The sequence below is a fragment of the Lacerta agilis genome, chromosome 2 (genome assembly GCF_009819535.1).
Source record: "Lacerta agilis isolate rLacAgi1 chromosome 2, rLacAgi1.pri, whole genome shotgun sequence".
NCBI classification, from domain to species: Eukaryota; Metazoa; Chordata; class Lepidosauria; order Squamata; family Lacertidae; genus Lacerta; species Lacerta agilis.
The window spans coordinates 68,702,995-68,724,265 of NC_046313.1; the positions used below are offsets into that span (position 1 = coordinate 68,702,995).

The 21,271-nt window shown below is 43.7% G+C and overlaps 1 protein-coding gene across 3 annotated transcripts in view; it reads right to left on the bottom strand.

Moving 5' to 3' along the window:
- Window positions 1–21,271, bottom strand: part of CACNA2D2 (calcium voltage-gated channel auxiliary subunit alpha2delta 2) — a 523,930-nt gene that overhangs the window by 45,182 nt on the left and 457,477 nt on the right. For all 3 annotated transcript variants that reach the window (XM_033140620.1, XM_033140619.1, XM_033140617.1), the window contains exons 15-20: window positions 10,074–10,163; window positions 9,408–9,479; window positions 5,766–5,840; window positions 5,292–5,366; window positions 1,610–1,684; window positions 218–289 (exon numbers count right to left, since the gene is read on the bottom strand). In XM_033140620.1, coding sequence (XP_032996511.1) covers window positions 218–289; window positions 1,610–1,684; window positions 5,292–5,366; window positions 5,766–5,840; window positions 9,408–9,479; window positions 10,074–10,163 — 459 coding nt within the window. The remainder of the gene's footprint in view (window positions 1–217; window positions 290–1,609; window positions 1,685–5,291; window positions 5,367–5,765; window positions 5,841–9,407; window positions 9,480–10,073; window positions 10,164–21,271) is intronic.

Below are 21,271 nucleotides of genomic sequence, written 5' to 3' on the forward strand. Positions count from 1 at the left end.
CATGGGCTAATGAGTTAACTCAATATAATTCAACTTCAAGGGTTTTTTATGTTTACTCCCAACCTTCAAGGGTTTTTATGTTTACTCCCAACCTTCATGCATTCCTTCTCTATTAGGGACCAGGCAAACTAATCCAGTCTTTAAAAACACCTGGTTACACAGACCACTTCACTCTTATGTTTGCTAAACAATCTGAAAGTTCACCACAAGTTTTTACCTCATCTTGGGACTTGACCAGAGTCTTGATGTATCGCTGATCCTTAAATCCATCTATCATGCTTCTCCGGATCTGGAGTGGGGGCAGAAAAGAACATGAAGGGAGGCATTGCACATGCCAGAAGTTGAGTGCCAGAAGCTGCACATAGCATTTGGACATTTTTCTTACCCCTCTAGAAAACTCTTTTAATATTCTAAGATAGGTAATTAAAATGAGAGCTCTACCCATGTTTTCCAACTGGATGCTGAGAAAGTCCAGAATACTAGTCTCAAAGATGGAGATAGGATTCATACCCCAAGATCCTCCCTACCCGTCTCCCTGTGCTATCTCTCAGTTATGGCATAAACACAGGGCACCATTTTTCATTGGCCAAGGAACAGATCCCATCTGCAAGTTCTGTGAAAATGCATCAGGATTGTAACCTGGGATACGTGGCCAGGCCTCTAAGGGCTGTTTCATGTGTGGCAATTCCTATGCAGGTAACACTTTCACGTAGCAGCTTGCACACTCCCCCTATATATACATCATGTGTACATGGGGCAAGAAGCCCTATTTGATCATTGGTTACTATGGCATGAGGCAAAACAGACATGAATATATTTGATAAGGATGGAGTAGACCTTCAATTCAGTTCACATTTAAAGGTGAACCCACATAATTCACGCTTTCCAAAACAATACACAGAGTAAAGCATAGCCATCCTTCACTGATTTTTTCAGTGCAGTTCTCCAGCTAAATAATGTGTACAAAACTACATATAATATGGCAAAGTGTGCATTAAAATTGATGAAAGTAACATATACAATTGCACCACATTAGGGGAAATTGCTTTTCAAAAATATTAGGCGAAACTGCAAACAAAAATGTACGTATTGAGAGAAATTTGCACTAAATTGCTGATGAATTTCCATGAGGACTTTTTTTTTAATGTAATCTGACGTGGAAATGTGACACACTGAACTCAAGACTGGGAAAATGAGACACCGAGAGAAACCAAAACTGACATATCTGCCCATCCCTGGTTCTACATGTTGGCATACTATACTGGGTAAGTGCTTTTTGCTACATGGAAGTGTAAGGTACTCATGATGTACCTGTAATATATCTGCAGTAGTCATTGCCTACTGCTACCATTACTGGGAATCTTGTTGAAATGGTAGCATTCACTTTATTGAGGAAGATGAATTTCTGTTTAATACAGGGACACATCTGCAGACGAACCCGTGGTGGAATCTTACTTTTCTGCAGCGAGCAAAATGCTTCTACAAAGCCATAAACATATTCACAATTGGCTTATAGCTTTGCTTTTGGCCACATGACCACGACTTAATAGTCTTGTATGCACTTAACTTCCTAAAACAGAACAGACCCCACCTCCAAGGTTTCACTTACCTCCTCTTTGTTCTCGTCCTCTAGTTCAGCATCAAGGAAGTCCAGGGTCACAGGTTCCTGGAATTCTCCCCCCTCCTTACATTTTGCAGTTGAGAAAATAGAAGCACAGAATTTACCAAAAAGAGGTCTCTCTCACCCTCAAGCCCCCCTCCACCATGTTGATAGTAAGGACATACAAAGCTAATGAACTAACCTGGACTCTGCAATCCTAATCTTGAGGCCCTTTTTCATGCGCCTCCCTCATGAGAAGTCTGGAGGGTGGCAATATGAGAGTGGGCCTTTCCTGTGGTAGCTCAGTTTGTGGAATGCTCTCCTCAGGGAGGTTTACCTGGTGCCTTCGTTACCTATATTTAGGCATCAGGGGAAAAACACTCCTCTTCTCCCAGGCCTTTGGCTAATTTAATTATCTATGGTCTTTTAAACTGCTTGTGTGGGAGGTATTGTTTTTGTTTGTTACTATGCTAAATGGTTTTGTGTTTTTATATTGTAAACAACCCTGCAATCCTTGGATGAAGGGCAGTATAGAAATTCAACAAAAATAATTTATCTAGGGCTGAGTGTGCCAAGATGAAATGGTGGTTCGACCTGAAGAGAGATACTTGTGCCAAAGTTGACTGAGTTCAGGCCAAACACATAAAATGTATGGAGTCTTGGGTGGTGGTGGTGGTGCTACTCTGCTGAGCAATTTAAATGGTTATTGATCAGAGTGAGACTGAGGCAAGTGAATAAATTGGTGCTCTTTCTGTCCGTCTCTGCCACATCACATGCCTATTAATAACACTGATGAACTGAGTTGGAAGTTTCTGCCAATGAAACATATCTCACTCTGATCGCTGCCATTTCTCAGTGCCCTAATTCCTGGCTGGCCTCTTAATGATAGATTTATCTGAACGGTATCCGAGCTGGAAGCCTGTTTTCCTTGCCCCACCCTGATAGATGTAGAGCGTCCCCTGAGATAAATTAGCCTGGGGCTCCTCACTCACTCCTTCTCGTGTGCATGTTTAATATCCCAAGGAAGTAATATTTCATAAAAAGGGAAAAGCTAATTCCTGTCTACACCTGCCGGGAGTAGAAGGGAAGTCCATATATCACGTCCCTGAGAGGTGGCAATTAGCGCTCTTTGGCTGGCAAGAACACCATTTCCTGCTCCGCATTAAGTATAGCAAATGGCTCCCAGCACTGGAGTGGTGAAGTCTAGATTAATTTAATTCCCAAGCACCTGGGACCAACCCTGCCCAGTTTCCCCAGTCATCATTCATCCACTATGTTAAAACAAATAGGTTGTGCAAATATAAGCAAAGAATGAACAAGCAGGGAAGTCACAGTTGCAAGAAGCGGACTGTACCCATCTACACACACTGCAGAACGGGAGTCCTGCAGATCATATACTGATTCCCTGTTTGCTGAACATCACAGACCATAATCCTTCTCTTCTGAGAAGACAGGAGCCGCTGCAGGGCCAACTCATGCCTCTGGCTGATATGAAATCTCTTATTGCTGCTGCCTTCCATCAGTCTGGGCAATTTGTTGTTGAGGGAGATGATGCGATTTCTCCCCTCTGCTAATGGACTGGCTGACACCCAAGGTACTCACCGGCTCTTGGGTCGGAGCATTTGGCACACATGGAGGCAGCTGGTAGGAGTGAGACATGCAGCCACAGAGAAATGTGTTGATGGTCTACATTTAGCCTCAGAGAATTGGCAGATGGAAATGCTCCATCTGTTGGCACACCCTTACAGGACAACCCTTTGCATGTCTAATCACTTTCTGATTTTCCTTGCCCACATCCCACTGAGTTCAAGGGGGTTTTCTCCCAGTCTTAATCTCCCACTTTCTGAAAACATTTGGTTTGCTCTTTAATGGCTTGCTTGTATCAGCATATCATTCTGATGAACTACCAGATACAGAAGGGCTTCCTGCTTACAGAGGTAACTGGAGACTTTCTTGGTGCAGCAGATAATGCAGGGAGGCCCAGATCCCAGTCCTTACCCAGACTTCCTAGTAACCTTATTTTTTAGGACATAGTGACCAAGGGCAAAAGAGAATAGTGCTGCTGTGTCTTTATTTTATTTTATTTAACAAGATTTACCGTATTTAAGACACCCCCATGGATAAGGCGGCCCCTATTTTTTGAGCCCAAGATTAAGAAATAAATATTTTAAACATTCAGTGTATAAGACAACCCCCCAATTTTAAACTTTAAAAAACTGGGGAAAAACATAGTCTTATACACGGAAAAATATGGTATATGTTGCTTAATAAAAGAAAACACCTCTAAGTGGTTTACATAAAATAAAATATTTGTAAGAAAACATACTTTTAAAATGAGTGTGCCTAATAAAATTATCTTTAATCTTTAATAGTCATCATGCAAGGGTGAGAAAAGTGAAACATTCTATTCCACAAACTTTCAAAGGCACAGGAATCCCATCCTGTTTGGCATCTTGCCACCCTTGCCACATGTGGGCAATTCAGCTTTTTGTAGTCCAACCTGTATCACTAAGCTACTGATGAGGAAGTGATATAAAATGGAAATGAAAGTAAGTGCAAAATGTATATGTGAAAGGTTAATAAAAACAACAACAACAACAACAAAACCACAGAGAGGTGCTAGTGACAGGAAGGGCTGTGCACAGCTATGAGCTCTGGAGAGAAACCCAGGATGGCTGAGGAGAAAGACACGGAGGCAGAATAATGTGGTAATTCCCTCTAGCAGGGTCTACAGCAAAAAGGATTATTTTATGTTGCTAAGAAAGGTGGAGATGAGAATGGCTGAATTTCACATTTTGATTGGAAATAGCTAGTCAAACCTCTCTGCAGTTAAAACGTTAGTGAACATTCTGTGACATCACAGCATGTTTCTGCTCTTAGTTCAGACCTTTAGGGGAAGGCTTTGTGAGTCTATGCCACGACCGTGAATATAGTTCAAGATCAGAAAAGCATCCACATTAGGTGGGAGGATAGAAAAAAAGGTGTGTGCTGCAGGGAGGCTGGAAAGGTAGTTAAGAGCTAGGAATCATGAGGGCAGGTACCAAATACCAAAGGGGATGGATGGAAGAGAATAAACTTCACAAAAGGTGTAGGAAAAAGAAGGGCCATAGAAATAGAAAGGGCAGAAGCTGGATAAGTGCAAAAGGCTGAATTCAACATGAATTTAAACATGTTTAAAATTGATTTTAAACAATTAGGCAAATATTTGACTGTTGGTCAATACTAACAACAACCATCAACAGAGAGAAAGCACTGGTGCTTTCAGTTATAATGCTTGCTTTTTGGTGGCAAATCTGTGGCTGAATATGGACAGTTCACTTGTTTGCGATAGCTGTTTGGAACTACTTTCAATCTGGTGTCAAATTGTCATCACTAATATTCCCACCTAATCATTTCTTCGCAGCTAGACAGCAATCCAGCTGTAGGCAGGTATATCGACCCTCTGCATAACAGCAAGAGAATTTTGCACCAAGTCACTGCTTATTACATTGAAGTTTGAAGGAAAACATGGCAATGACCTATGGAAATGTTCTTTGAGTGAATGGTGTGGTGAAAAGCGGCGACAGAGAGCAGATGATGCCAAGCAGAGACACTTTCATTTTGTCGGGTAAATAGGATGGAAATTCACCTTATCTTTGGGTGGTGGTGGGTGGCAAAATGGTTATTCAAAGGAGGGGAAAACTGCACTTACCTGAGGTCTCAGATTTGGGTGTAGCAATAGATATCCATTCAGATCAATAGCAAATATATAGCCGTTGGCCCCTAACTGGATGGGAGGACAACAAGAGAAACAAATTACAGCTCAAGATGAAAGAGCGGAATTGCATCAAAGTTCCCATGCCACTGCTACAGATAATCTCTACAGACCTCTGTCCCTCCTCCATTAATCAACCCAAGCACAGAACAGACACCTAAGGCCTTCTAAAAGCCCCCCCCCCCAATTCTCTCACTGCAGAAGAAGCAATGACTATCAGATAGGTGGGGCTGATTTGGAACTGGAGTGCAGGAAGCAATTAGGAGAGTTCTGTGCAAATGTGAACCTCATGCTAATTCCCAAAGATGCCTCTCTTCCCCGTCTGCTTGCTCTTTATCACGGCTGAGACTCTGCAGGGACTGGCGAGTGGAAGAATGCCATTCTGAGGGAAGGAATCCATTCCTTACGCACATTGTATCGCTGCGTCAGCTTCTTGATGTCATTCAGAGTCACGTCAATCCCCACAACACCGAGGATGAGCTGGTTCTGAAAAAACACAAGCAGCAAAAGCAGTTGTATTCAAGAGACTGAAGTTGTGGATGACATAGGTGCCATCCAATAGTGATGTAGCTTTTTATTTGCCTCCATGTCCTTGATATAAAGAGAAGGACAGGAGATAACTTGTCATAGCCATGCCAAACAGGGGGAAAGTGTAATACTTGTGCAAGATGAGGGAGATCCCCGGTTGAAGAGGGTGGTGGATGATACTTCACTATTCCAAACGTTTCGCATTTGAACCTCCTTTCTCTGACATCCCATTTATACACCTGGATTCAATAATGTGTGTGTGTGTGTCTTTCACAAACACACACACACATTTTTAACCTATACAGTGGTACCTTGTTTTGAGTCCAGGATCTGTTCCGGAGCCCCAGACACTCGACGAAAGGGACACTGGACAAAGCGCCGTGTCTGCGCATGTGCGCGGAGTGGTTCGCACTTCTGCGCATGCGCGAGCGGCAAACCCGGAAGTAACCCATTCCAGTACTTCTGGGTTTGCTGCAGACGTTCACCAAAATGGGACAGTCGAAGGGGCGGATGTTCTCGGAGGTATTACTGTATTTAAAATAATCAACCACGGGGACTCAGCAGCCCTCTTTTTACATGGGAAAATCAATATGATTTCCTTTTAATTTTCACATGCACACATCTGGATTGCACAGCCTTCCCAAATGAAGTAAAATGATGGCATGGCAATCCACAAAATGATTCAGCATTTCCAAGACTAACTCAGCTTATGTACTGTGCAAGCACCACAATGTAGACAAATCATGGTGTCATTTGGACCTACCTTACAGCTTTTCTCTCATGGTATTAGGTAAACAGGATGGATGGATAGATGTGGGACACATTCAACTGAGCAAAGCTCAACTGGAGCTGGAAGCCATCTTATATTTTTTCCTGTCCAGCAGGATCCAATGGCCAGCCCAGGTGGGTTAGCTGCAGGATGGAAGCTCACTAAGAACTGAAGCTCCCCCCAGTAGCTCAGTAGTTCACCCCATGAGGGAGCTGTAAACAGCTAAAAGCAAACTAATCCCAACAGTAAACAGAATCCAATGACTGACAAGGGCACTGAAATCAGTATCAGTCCCTTATTAGGCTCTCCTACCCTAAACCATGGACTGCAAAAAGATCAAACTTATCCATCCTTAAAGAAATCGGCCCCGAGTGCTCACTGGAAGGACAGATCCTGAAGTTGAGGCTCCAGTACTTTGGCCACCTCATGAGAAGAGAAGACTCCCTAGAAAAGACCCTGATGTTGGGAAAGATGGAGGGCACAAGGAGAAGGGGATGACAGAGGATGAGATGGTTGGACAGTGTTCTCGAAGCTACTAACATGAGTTTGGCCAAACTGCGGGAGGCAGTGAAAGATAGGCGTGCCTGGAGTGCTCTGGTCCATGGGGTCACGAAGAGTCGGACACGACTGAACGACTGAACAACAACAACGACAACAACCCTAACCACATGATTCTTTAAGACAAGTAAATTCTCCTCTTAAAGAGACACCGGTGCCTGCACCTGCAACAAGCCACAATACCAACTGCTACACTGCACGCCATGGGATAATGACTGCAATGGAGTTGCCATGCTGCTTTATGAGGCAGTAACTGGGCTCCCTGGAGAATAAATGGCATGGTCTTTGGCCTTGTCGCTTACCTAGTTGAGAAACAGATCGTTGGCTGCTTAACAGAAAGCAGCTATAGAATGCCATGGCAGGTCTATTACTGCTAATAAATCCAAACAAACATGAATTGGGAAGCATAAGGCAAATGAGACAGGCTGCTGACACATGCTGGGATTCTACTCACTGGGGCGAAGGGAGGCGTTAGTGCTCAGTTTAGTCGGGCTTGTTTGTTTTAGAATTCAGGTGCCATGGCAAGGTGAGAAAATCCAATAGAAATACTTAAGATGGTAGGCATTGTGATGAGTGTAGTGTGTTGGAGCTGGCTTTCCAAGACTGCTGTTGCTGGACTCCCCCAGCGTGCCTGTGCAGCCCTGTCCTTTCTGCCACCTGAGTCCTGCCCAGAGAAGCTACAGTGATGCCGGTATCAGGGTGGTTCTGTGGCTCTGCCAACTACATTAGCCACTACTGATTGTTTTTTTAAAAAAGATAAATCTTTATTTACAATCTTATAATTATTACAATACTTTTCATACATCAAAATCATACAGTAAATTACATGACATTGTAATTCTCCCTTACATAAATTTATTTCTTTATCCCACCACCAAAATCCCCTCACCACACCCCTCAGACTTCCCTCCGTCACCAATTTGACTTCCACCAAAAAGAACGTTGTAAACTTACTCTTGCATTCCAGATTTCCCTTTATATTAATTTATATATTGATTCACCTAATTCATTTCTAAATTTTCTATCTTATTTAGTTCATATCTCACACCGATTGTTATTATTGTTTCTACTGCTACTACCACCATCACCACCTGCTCCTCTCTGAGAATGCAGATAGGAGATATCAACGATCTCTCCTCTAGGTCGGTGCCCTACCTAGCTTTACCAATGCTGCAGCTCCCACACTATTCACACTTCTGTATCTCACAGGTAATTAGTGTCCATGTCTGTGTCTGACCAGGTCCAAAGTCCGTTTCGGGGGCCTAATCCAGCCCGCCGGTCAGTGTAATCTGGCCCCTCCCTACCCTAAAAAAAGGCTCAACAACTTCAATCCTCAAAAAAGGTCAACAACTTTGGTCGGCCCTTTGGTCGGCCCCCATGGCCCTTCACTTCATCAAATCTGGCCCTCTTTGAAAAAAGTTTGGACACCACTGCAAGGTGTTCTTCTATAAATAACGACACAGCATTCCTACTGTTTGACCCATAGAAGATGCAGCTTTTCTTTTCCTCCAGTGATACAGCTGCACCCAAACCAGTGATCTTACAGGGCAGTATCCATCCCAGGACTTTGACACAGCACCCAGTACTGAATACAGAAATAACTGGGTGAAGTTCTACTTTGTGCAGGAGTGTAGGTTATAGTACGTTTCAAAATGCTTACTGCTCACCTGTTGTTTGAAGGAAGAATTTATGCCACTCCTGACTTCAGGTACCTTCCCACTTAACAAAATTTAATAAAGAAACACTATATTGGTTTGGCATGCAGCCCTGGTCATAAAGGTATGATGCTGATGTACATAAACAATAAACACAGGACAAGAAGGTGGTCAGCTGGTGGGCTGACTGACTTGCATTTGCTCTGGAAAAATCCCAGCCAACTGCCCCTCCATCATTTATAATCTTGCCCCATGTTTACTTCTTTTGAATGTCATAAAATTTGGCAGGGAGATGCTATACTCGGCTGATTCAGATTGACTGATTTTGAATTGACTCCACGGCACCATTTTTTGTTTAAAGGTATCAGTGACATCTACATGGAAGGCAAAGAACAAAACAAACCTTTGCTTGGATGCTAGAATCTCTCTCTCTGTCACACAGACACATACTTCACAGCAGGCTAACTGTTGTGAATATGAGCAAGAAAAGTACCAGCAGTAGGTCAAAGTCAGGGTGGGGGACATTGCAGGAAGAAAACATACCTTCCTTTCACTGCTGCCATCTTCAGTGAGGTTGAACACTGGCAGAGTGCCTGTTATGACCAAGCCCAGACCCTATCAAATTTCAAAAGCAAGAAAATACGATAAACACAGTTGTCTAAATAGCTCCATACTCCTCAAATAGGTCAAATAGGTGTGACACAGGAGATCTATGATCAAATCTCTCTTTTAAAAAACCAAAAAACAAGTCACAGGGAGCTTTGATTTTTATTCCATTGCTCACCATCAATTATATTGTGCAAACCAATGGCCTTGAAACACAAAGAACATAAGAAAATAAGATGAGAATCCTGGATCAGGACAGTGGTCCTTCTAGTCCAAGACTCAGAGTGGCTGACCAAATGTCCATGGGAAGCCTGCAAGCTGGACATGAACTATCCAGATGAGACAGGCCATGCTGGGAGGTATAAATTATGTCTTGCATGCACACCACTGTTCAGTGGAACTCGCAGAGCCTGTTTCCTGAAGGAAACTTGAGAAGATACCAACTTGAGAATGTCAGACTTGAGACACTGAAGAGGCATGTGACATAAAATAAATTAAGTAGTACAAATGACACTGCAGTGGATGGGTAGACCTTACAAACAGGAGAAAAGAAATGAAAAGCAGAAGACCAGTTGTGGGAACTCATAAAGTTATTTTACTTACCAAAGCATCCCGATAGACATTGGTCCACTGAACCTGTTTTGCTTTGTTCCCTGCCAAGACCATGGGTCTTCCTAGAACATCCAGATATTCCTGCAGAGAACAGAAGGAGAAAAGCACACAGATTAATTCACTTGTGGAAGTATGTGATATACAGTGATAGATGTATACCGCAACATTATTCTTGACTGAAGTAGAATGATGTTTATCATGTTCAGTTCAGCTGCTTTGCTACCCTTCGCCCTCCACAAACAAACAAACAAACAAACAAACAAACAAACAAACAAAACTCCCTTAACTTGAGGAAAGGGTTAGAGACAGAGGAGGGATTCTATCCCACTAGGCGAGGCCACATGTGCAGAGTAGAGCCCAGTGGAGGTAGGATATGAGCCCTGACTTGAGTCAGGCTATGCTGGAAGAGAGATGGACCCGACTTGAATTAAGCTGCCCTGTTTGAGGGCAGTTTGCATTTTGAGCTTCCTCCTATCGAATACTTGCCTCATCCCAAAACTGAACATGGACCTCTTTCTTTCCTAAGATAGAGGTTATGAGACTGGACTGTAACAGGGCTGGCAAAGTGAGGCTACCATCTCAGGTGGCTGATGCAGGGTGGCAGCGGTGATGAGGAAGCAGTGGCAAGCTGTTGAAGAACAGAGCGGTGGGTGACACATGGCCTGCCATGCACTGCCTCATCTAGTGTATTTCCCCCAGGAGCAGTGGAGGATGCTGCCTGTGTTGACCTGAGATTCAGCTTCCAGGAATTGAGGGAGGGGTCGTCTTGTCCTTTGCCTCTGGCAGCCAAATATCTTGAGCTGGCCCTGACTGGAAAGCTATTGAATCATAGTTGAGATGTTGTTCAGACAGGCAAGGCTAAGCCCTCTAAAGACAGACGCCCAGAAGAAGAAGAAGAAGAGAAACCTTTCAGGACAAGGTAAGACTGTAAAGACGTATTAAGTTAAGTAGTAAAAATGAGAGCTGTAGGCTGAGAAAAAGCCTTGGAGAAAGTAATCTTGTATGTGGATATAATGCAGGATGCAAATGGAAACACAGGCTTCCCAATGGAACTCTCAATTGAACCCAGAACTCTGTCAAGAACTGCTGGATTCTATATATTCCCAGGAGACTGGGAAAACCTGTTCCCTGTGTTTTATGAAAACTGAGATCTTAATTGTAGAGACTGGCTTCTGTTCAGAAAATGCAGGTCAGCTGCAAAATACTATTTCTACCATTACTCCAAAACAAATCCTTGAGCGAATATAACACGTCCCTGATACAAATCTACTCCCAATCATCTCCACTGCAGTGCTGACTTGAGAGTGGGTCAAGTATCTCCTGAGTATTTAACAGGGACACCTGGCACTTTGAAAGAGGTATTCAGCTTCATGAGTTCCATTCTCGAGTTACGGATCTCTGTGTAGACAATCTCCACCACTAGAGGGGACATTGCACCACAACTTGAATGCCCTGCTATAGACTAATATGCACACAGTATGCTACTATACAGGCAGAAAAGGAAGCAGCATCATTACAAAGAACTAATACAGTATCTGATTCAAGGAGATAAAAGATAACTCTTAAGTCATAGTCAAAACAAAATAAAAAATAAAAAAAATTCCTTCCAGTAGCACCTTAGAGACCAACTAAGTTTATTCTTGGTATGAGCTTTTGTGTGCATGCACACTTCTTCAAATCTCTTGCATGGTGTCCTGCAGAAGCTGAATTTCAACATCTAGCTTTGACCAGCACACATGTGTAACCTTTCAGAAGCAACAGGGAAGGTTTTGGGCTGGCTGTGAGTCCTGGAAGACCTGCTCCCGGCCTTGCTGGCCTTTTTCCACTGGAGGGCCCTGTCTGACTCCAGCAACAAAGGCTGAGGTTGCTGAACAGACTCTTGGGCTGGGGTCTTTTTTGGGAGGGAGGGGAGCTGTTGCTATTATTTCTATTATGTTTTGTATCTTTATTTAGATCTTATTATTTATGTGGAAATGGTTCAGTCTGGTTGTGTATTTTTTGATGTTTTATTTATTATTTGACTACTTTTGTTATGTTGCAATTATGTATTTTTTATGTTGTAAGCCGCCTTGAGCATGGAAAGATGGCATACAAATAAAATTATGTATGTATGTATGTTGTTTTTTTCCTTTTGTGTGTTTCACAAAAGATACTTCAACAGAGCAAAAGTTTCCAAAATAACTGAGGCCCTTGTTGTGTGAGATTGGGCTTCAACAAATGTCAGATGGATAGCAAACATTTGCTAGATTATTTGTCAAAAATGTTATCCCATCCTTGAAATATTTGGGGGGGGGGGAAGCGTGAGACTCTAGTAATTGGCTCCTTCTCATTTGTAGCACTGAATTGACAAATATTGGAAAGTTCCACCAGCAAAAGCATTTCATTCATCTGTGTTTGACGGTGAAGGTATGTGCACACAGGAATTAGTGGGCAATCCACGTTCATAGACTGTGATGTGTGACAAATGCATATTCACAAATTTCATGGTGTACACCCAACATGCTGGGAAGCAGCAGCCACACGTGATTTTATAGTGAGTGTACACATACATGGATGCTTCAGTTTAATTCCTACACACACACACACACACACACACACACACACACATACTTGAAGCAATCTCAGTACTCTGCCATTTCCAATATTAGACTGATTTCAGCAAAGGCAGAACTAAGTAATGACATAGTTCTTTGTTGCTTCATTCCATAACTCCTTCAGCTTGAGGAGGAAGATCTAAGCCACTGAGCACATTCAGTGTTGAAAACCACAAAGGTGAGGGAAGAAGGGAAAATGAACGAGATATAGGGGAGCCCTATACCAATGTGCATGGGGTCCTGCTCCCTTTATCCCTACAGGAATGCCATGTAAGGAGTGGGAAGGGCTGGGGGAACGAATGGTGACAGCAGTTCATTGTGCTGAGAGCTGTATCTGCCACCTGTTTGTCTTCTGTAAGCATGTTAAGGGACAGTATGTGCCAATCAGCCCTCGCTGTCAGCATGAAGGAAACACGCCCTTTCCCCAAATCGATTAACCCTCCCTGCAGGTTGCCATGGTGAAGTGTGGCACTGTGGCAGGCAAGAGCTTCAGCCCTGAAGCGCTAGGGGAATGTATTATTTCCGGATGATTTAATAGAGGGGGAGAGAGATGTAAAGGGAAAACAGCATCACAGAGAGGAGGGAGAGATATAGGCAGCAGAAGGGGGAAGCGGAACAAAAGCAGAGATACAAACAGAAAAGAGAGGGGAGAGGGGAAGTAAAGGGAAATTCATGTCACACACTTGAACTTTGGGTTGATTGCTGTTCTTGGAAAACTAACATCCTACCTTTCCTGCTCCTGTAAACATAGCAACAAAGTTGGTTACCTGCGATTGTTGTTCTTCAGAGGCAAATAATAAAGTGGGGTGGGGGATGTTGCTGGACTACAACTCCCATCATGCTGATTGGGGTTGAAGTTGGAGTCTAGCAAACATTTGGAGGTTCCCTACCCCTGCTGTAAAGAGTCCTTCACAGGTGGCCACTGTGGCTGGCCACGTGACAGGAAATTCTTACTAACTGCTGGTAAACTGGGATATTTATGAAGGGAAAGGGCTGAACCTAGTTTCTGAGGCAATCAGAAGACCTGAGGTTCTATCCAATGATAGCCCTGGTCTGACTTAACTTAGGTCCATTAATTTTAATGGGTCTTCTTTGACCATAACTTAATTCAATACTGGGCTCCAAAATTTACTTAATTTACATTTTGACATCTTCCCCTTCTTCCAAGGAGCTCAGGGTGGTGCACACATAGAGTTAGCCTAACCTACCCCAACTGGGTTGTTATGGGGATTAAATGAGGAACCATGTACATTACCTTGAGCTCACTGGAGAAAAAGTGTGATATAAATGTATTAAATAAATAAGTAAAAATAAATAATTATAAGTGACCAGTTTACTAATCCCATGCTTATGCTTTTAGTCAGCCAGGTTATTGGGTCATTTTAAAAATTAAACACTGTGGTTATAATAATTCGTCTTTGGTTTTACACAAATAACTTTCCAAACCCTCCCTGCATGCAGCCGGGGTGTTTATTTTAACACTTAACAGCATAAAGTGCCTGTGTGGTGCATCCAAGGCTGTGGTTAGCCAGGCACATATTGTATTTTTGGTTATTCCAGACGGACAAGTAGATGCATACAGCTCTTAAAAACCATACTTAATCGTAGGCACAAATGAGGCCAATAACTTAACATCTGGCACTGCTTCATGGCAGCCTGGCTTTACTACACTAATTTCTATGTTGTAGCAAATGCTTCAGATCTGGGATATAAATGGCTCCATTACTCTGCCTGATCTGCTTCTCTCGGAGACCTCAGGCAGATGAAATCTGACGTTTTTGATGACAGGCAGTTTAATCATAGGCTCCCATAATTGGACTAGAGACTTAAGGCAGCTGAGAGTCCAGTTAAGTGTGATTATTTGATGGGCATACTTGTTGTCTCGTTTGTGCATCAATGAAAGAAACACAAATGGCTTCTTGCTGATATAAGGCTCCGCTGAGAGACAGGATGATTAAATGCCATCAATGTTTGTTTCTGCTGTGGTATGTCTTGGAGCGAATCCGCTCTAATAGGTGTTAAAGGTGGTAAGAATTAAGCAACTAATATTGTACAATAAAATTGTCACAATTGGCTGGGTGACAGTAGCCAAGAGATATTTTCTAAGGCTGTGTAAAACTATTTACCGCTACTGCCAGATTGTCTGCTCATATAAATTAGCACTGACGCCTTTTCTTTTATCAGTGAATAATCTGTGCTTTACCAGTTAATGGCTATACCCAGTGCTTTTTTGTGACAGTACTCACTGGTACCGAGTATTGTCACCTCTTTTATTTTCCTGCCCACGGCAGACATTTTGTGCTGGCACCCACAGGACATTTATCAAGATATAATTACTGGAACCTCATTTATTTTTAAATAAAATAAGCATTGAAAACACCTATGATTAAGGATATATATCCGCATTATAATTGTAGACCAGGCATGTCCAACAGGTCGATTGAAGAAGAAGAAGAGTTTGGATTTGATATCCCACTTTATCACTACCCGAAGGAGTCTCAAAGCGGCTAACATTCTCCCCCCCCCAACAAACACTCTGTGAGGTGAGTGAGGCTGAGAGACTTCAAAGAAGTGTAACTAGCCCAAGGTCACCCAGCAGCTGCATGTGGAGGAGCGGATAAGCGAACCCGGTTCACCAGATTACGAGTCTACCGCTCTTAAACACTACACCACACTGGCTCCCAGTGTGATCTACTTTGGGTATTCCTCTCCCCAAAAAGCTCAACAACTAACTTTGGTCAATCCAATGGGTAGATCACTGCCAGTTGTTGTTTTTTATAGTGGGAGTAGATCGCAGTCTCTTGGGAGTTGGACATGCCTGTTGTAGATAGATGTCCAACTACTGTATTTGTATCCACCATCATTTACCTCAGAAAACTATGAAATATTTATTTTACTAGGAGTGCTGTGAAAGTATTATTAGAGATCCCTAATTCTTTACGCAGTTGCCATTTCCAGGGCTCCTAGGTTAATAATAATAATAATAATAATAATAATAATAATAATAATAATAATTTATTTATACCCTGCCCATTGGCTGGATTTCCCCAGCCACTCTGGGCAGCTTCCAACAGAAAATTAAAATACAATAGTCTATTGAACATTAAAAGCTTCCCTAAACAGGGCTGCCTTCAGATGTCTTCTAAAAGTCTGGTAGTTGTTTTTCTCTTTGACATCTGGTGGGAGGGCGTTCCACAGGGCAGGTGCCACTACCGAGAATGCCCTCTGCCTGGTTCCCTGTAACCCCACTTCTCGCAATGAGGGAACCACCAGAAGGCCCTCGGCACTGGACCTCAGTGTCTGGGCAGAACACTGAATGTTAAGCTGCAGTCTTGCATAAACATTCCTGTTGTAAGCCGTGTGGGACTTACTTTTTTCCAGATGTGCATAGGACTGCACTGCACAGCATTTAAACTGCACTGAGATTGGCTTAAATGTGCAATACATGACTACAACAGCTTTGTATGAAACCAAATTAAGCTCATATGAACTTAGCGTTTTGTTGCCAATGAAATGAGAGTGACAGCGCAATACTAATCCCCGATATTGTTGGCGGGCGGGGGTGGGGCGTTAGGCTGGCAAGTAGTTGATTCTCTGCTGACTTCTGGGAAACACCATTTCGGAAGGAGGAGGCTCAGTTGAATTGGAGGCCCTGAGTTTCAACTGAATGGGAGGACGTGAGCTTCAACCTGATGGCTGGCAACAGAGGCAGATTTAGGGGAGCTGTCGCACCAGGCACCAAGTTTCAGGGATGATGCAGAGGATGCTGAAATCTTGATTTAGATTGGAGTGCAAGAAGTTGGGGGGGGGAGGCTTTCAGGTTGGTGTGCAAAGGAGATTTAAAGTATCTACAACTGGCTGAAACCATCTTTGCAAAAGGTTTAAGCCTTTGGGCTGGGGGAAGCAAGTATTTTGGTAGCCATCCATTTTCCTAAATATCCAGATTTTTAAAATAAAAAACCCAAACCATACTTTTCCTGCTGCATGTTGCCATCTACATTTATTTTAAGAACAGTGGTGTATGTGTGTGGGGTGGGGTGGGGTGGGGTGAGCTTGGCACTGAATTTCTAACTGTGGTTCATTTTGAAGAATCACAGGTTCTGTTCCTCCACATTTTGTCAGAGAAGGTTTCAAATGGGCTGCCTGGCCCTGCAAAGAAATGAATAGGTACGTAAGGTTGCTGCTGAATGAAAGAGGGCAGCATGCCACAAAGCACAAAGAGGAATCAGCTGGTCAATTTGCTGGCAATTCCCACCGGAGCTTTAGAAGCAAGCCAAGGGGGAGTGCGCATGTTGGCCTGATGCGCAGTCTCTCACAGGTCTCTAGGTGGTGCTCTCTGTGGGGGACAGCAGATGTTCTGCGCAGGATGAAGGCTTCATTAGAACAAGCTCCAACTGTACACATAATTATCTGCTATGCCCTGCAGCTCCCCACACTTTTTTCTTCTCCTTCCAAAGATGCTTTCATCTTTAAACAGAGCAGTGTGCAGCCAGGAAAAGAAGTGAGGGTGGTGGCGTTTCAAAGCTGCACGGTGGCCTTAGTGATTTGAAGCTTAACTGAGAGAAAAGGACATTTACTTAGCTGATTTAGGAGCGATGATGATGGGGTCTCTGCACAAACGAGTGCCTGAAGTCAGCGATAGACACACACACAGCCATGTTTGTGTGTGCATGCATGCCTCCGTCCAGGCATATGTACACCATCATTATCATTTAATTTGCATGGCTATATCGGTATGTATATCGGTATTCATAGAGGAGCAAACATATTTACATACATGTTGATAGCGAGGGAGCAATGGGTGTCCTGCAGGGTCTTTCCATTCAGCCTAACTGCCTCTCCTCATCCCTGGCCCTCTCCTAGACGCTGCACAAGCCCTCCCTACCTTGCCCCACTGCAGGGAGGATTCTTGTCAGGAATGCACACAATTCTAATGAGAATCTGCCCCCTCCCTGGCAATTACTGAAGGCACTTGGGAGGTTGTGGACTCTCCTTCCTTGGAGGTTTTTAAGCAGAGGTTGGATGTCCATCTGTCATGGCTGCTTTACTTGAGATCCCTGCGTTGCAGGGGGTTGGACTAGATGACCCCTGGGGTCCCTTCCAACTCTATGATTTTAATAATAAGTGAGAACTCATATAAATAACATGCTGCCCAGACATTTAATCGTAAACCTTCATGCAGGTGCTTACAGCTGACACGCTGTATCCACCGGTACAAGAATCCATATCAAGACTGACAGCTGCCTTCCAAACATATTGATTGTTGCACTACTACTATCTGTCAAGATAAAAACAGACACCATTTATTCCCCAACGCTGTTATGAACAGCAGTACTAGCTATAGAGAGAGCGAGAAACCTGATACCCACCTGTTGTAACAGGGTAATTTCATACCCTCCTCATCACTGGACAAATGCAACATCACATAATGACTTGCATGTGTAAAGCAGCTGTCACAGATGAAACATCAGTTCAGAAAGAGTTTTCATGCAAAAAGAAATCACTTAAAGCAGTGGTTCCAAATTGGTGGTCCACGGACCTCGGGGGTATCCACATAACTCACCCGGGGGGGGGGTCCTGTGGAACTATTCACATAACAAAAAATACCAGAGAGATATCAAAATCTTCAAAGGTAGGGGGTCCAGGGATTGCCTTTTGAAAAACAGGGGGTCCACATTATTTAGCTAATTGGTAACTACTGACTTAAAGCATCACTTTTTAGTAGAGGCAGCCAGGGATGCTTGTGGAATTTGGTGGGCCTGAATCTCAAAGTGGACTCAAATGGTCAGCACCTCCCAGGTTAGCATGCAATTTGGGACATGGTCTGCTTCAAAATCCACTTCCACTGAATTCCATTATTTTGGTCTGCCTTTGCTCCTTTCTTTTTAAACTGGCACTAGCTGCTTTGAGAAGCCAGAATGCACTACTGCAGCCACATGTATTGAGAGTGGAAGTGGAGATGGCTCTGCGAGCAACAGCATGCAAAGATGTGCCATTACAATCTGGGATATTGTTGTTGTTGCTGCTGCTGTTGTTGGCATCCACCTGTTTTTGAGACACAATGGAGTGTGCCTTCAGGGGTGAAGTCAAACCGCTGCACATGTCATGCTTGTTCTGGGGTAGCTTGTCCACCTTTGGTTCCCACCCTGTGCTCAGTTCTCGCCTATGACTTCCTGGAAGCTGTCAGCATGTGGCAGCAGCCACACCTTTGGAATGGCTTTGACTGGCTGGCTAAACCAGGTGAGGGTAGCCAATGGTTCTCAAACCCTCACTGAGGTAGGGACTTCCCCAGCATGTGAATATAGGCTCCACCAGATTGAGCTGACACTATTTGCATGGAGGTCTTGAGCTGCCCTCACCTGACAAGATCCCCTTCTAGGTCTCACTGATGTGGTCCAAAGGAAAGCAGAGCAATATGTTTGGCACGAGCTTGGCTACAGGAGTTGCCGGAAGGAAGCATACAAGGTGCCACCCAACCGTTGTAGGGACTCCATTTGTGTAGGGTTTACTCCTTAGCCTTTTCTTCTCCTGAAGATATCCCACAAGGCAGTGGCGGTTTAGGATCATGTTAATAACAGCAGCAGCAGCAGCAGCAACAACAACACTAAAGCTAACCCTCTCATCAACCACCTATGGACCCACAGGGTGGAGAGGAAGACCTAAGATCTTTTTAAAATGAGCTCCTGTATTTCATGAACTGAAGGCTGAGAGAGATCCCACTGGAATGTATATTTTACTTCTGTCTTTAACCTAAGAAACTGGCATGGGGTGGAAGGGATTGCAGACAACCCTTTCCCCTCCAGCTGCTTTCTCTCAGCAAGTGGGGGGGGGGTGGCAGTGGGGAGATTTTGAACGGGAAAAACAGCTAAAGGGGAAAGGGTTAAAAACATCTCTCTTTGCTGTCCCTTTGCTTAAATCTGCAGCCTCCATACAAAGGAAAACAACAATGCACACACAGACACAAATAACCCATGGGGGAAAGATAGATGTGATTGCATGTTACATATAAAGAAACAGTCAGGTAAGATTCTCAAGGTGACATCAGGGACTTTTGAGAGATAATGGGCTCCTACAGTGCTGGGAGAATCCCACCAGATGGCACTGACACACCGTTCAGTGCTCTCTGCGCAATATGGAGTGAAAAATGAATCAGCAACCCAGAGGGGAAGCTCCTGTCAAAATCCTGACTCATGTCACTAGAAATAAATATTCAGTAATGAGCTATTAACCTTTATGGTTCCCTTAGGGGGGCGTGGGGAGGGGACATGCTAAATACGATACTACAAAGCTGCACGGGATCCTGCTTAGCTGCGCACCTTCCCAGGATGCTTCCAGGCCAGAGGCTCCTCAGCATCAAACTCCAGTGTGGGCTTGGGTAAAAGCATGAGATAGACAAAGCCTGCTTGCATAGGGCTTTCAAGCCTGTGATTAGTGTGAAAGAACAACAAGAGAAAGAAGATCTGAATGATTCAGATAAGCTTCAGGCATCATTGCAGAGGAAAAGGAAGAGACTGGTCCATTGGGAGGACCCATACTGGACCAGGATGACCGACCCCCACATTCCCTTCTTTTCTGTTCTCCATAGCAATGCTCATGTCTTGATTTCAGCTCCCCAGCTCCCTCTTCATTTATACTCTAGCCACATCAGGAATCATATGATGCTTCCAGACACGGATGATTTAGCAGCGGCCAAGCATTGCTGTTTTGCTCTGAGCTTCAAGAGGAATAGCAACGACTCTGCTTCCAGACTTCTGGAATTCAAATAGCATTCTGCAGCCAAGTGGGTAGTCCTTCTTTCCCCAGTCATAAATGTTGGGGATAATTTTTAGAAGGACCATATTGTGTGTTTGTGTGAAATAAAAGCATTGTTTGGCGGCGGGGGGGGGGGGGGAGAATGCAAGGTTTATAGAGAGAGAGTTCACTTCTAGAAAGGAGAGATGAACCACAGAGAAGAAAATGGCAAGAGCAATCAATACAGGTCATAACCAGACCCAAAATGTACTGAACAGCTGCCTGATTTATTCTACATCTGGGGAAATTATGTAGCTGTTCCATGAAGTTAAAGTACAGTACTTGGGATTTTCTTAGCTCTGAAAAAAAAAAAAACCATTAAGAGCAGGGTGTTTTGTTCATGATGTCATGCAGTTGCTCCATTAAAAAGTGAGTAAATAAAGCAAGGCTATTTCACAGTAAATGCTCATTGTGAAAACAGCCGTAGAATTTGAAAGCACCAAAACACCACCATAACATCACAGGGCAACGCTATCGGCCCACCAACCTCTCACTTCTCAAACCTGAATCACACACTCCCTTTTCACCTTGCTTGAACCAAAAGTAAACACAATGAACGATGCCCACAAAACATACTACCCATCCTCATTCCCTTTTGGAGTCCTTCATATGCAGTATCTACACTTTCTGACACTTTAGACTTGCTGGAGCCCTGCAGCCAAAGATCTGGCTGGGTATTTCAAATCAGTCTAGGTGAATTTCTGCTTTCCTTGCTGCTGAAGTTCCTGGCCATGCACATCTTTCACACCAGCACACCCTTCCTGTCTCAGAAACCTCCTCCTACTCTTTCCTTGGATTTTCTTA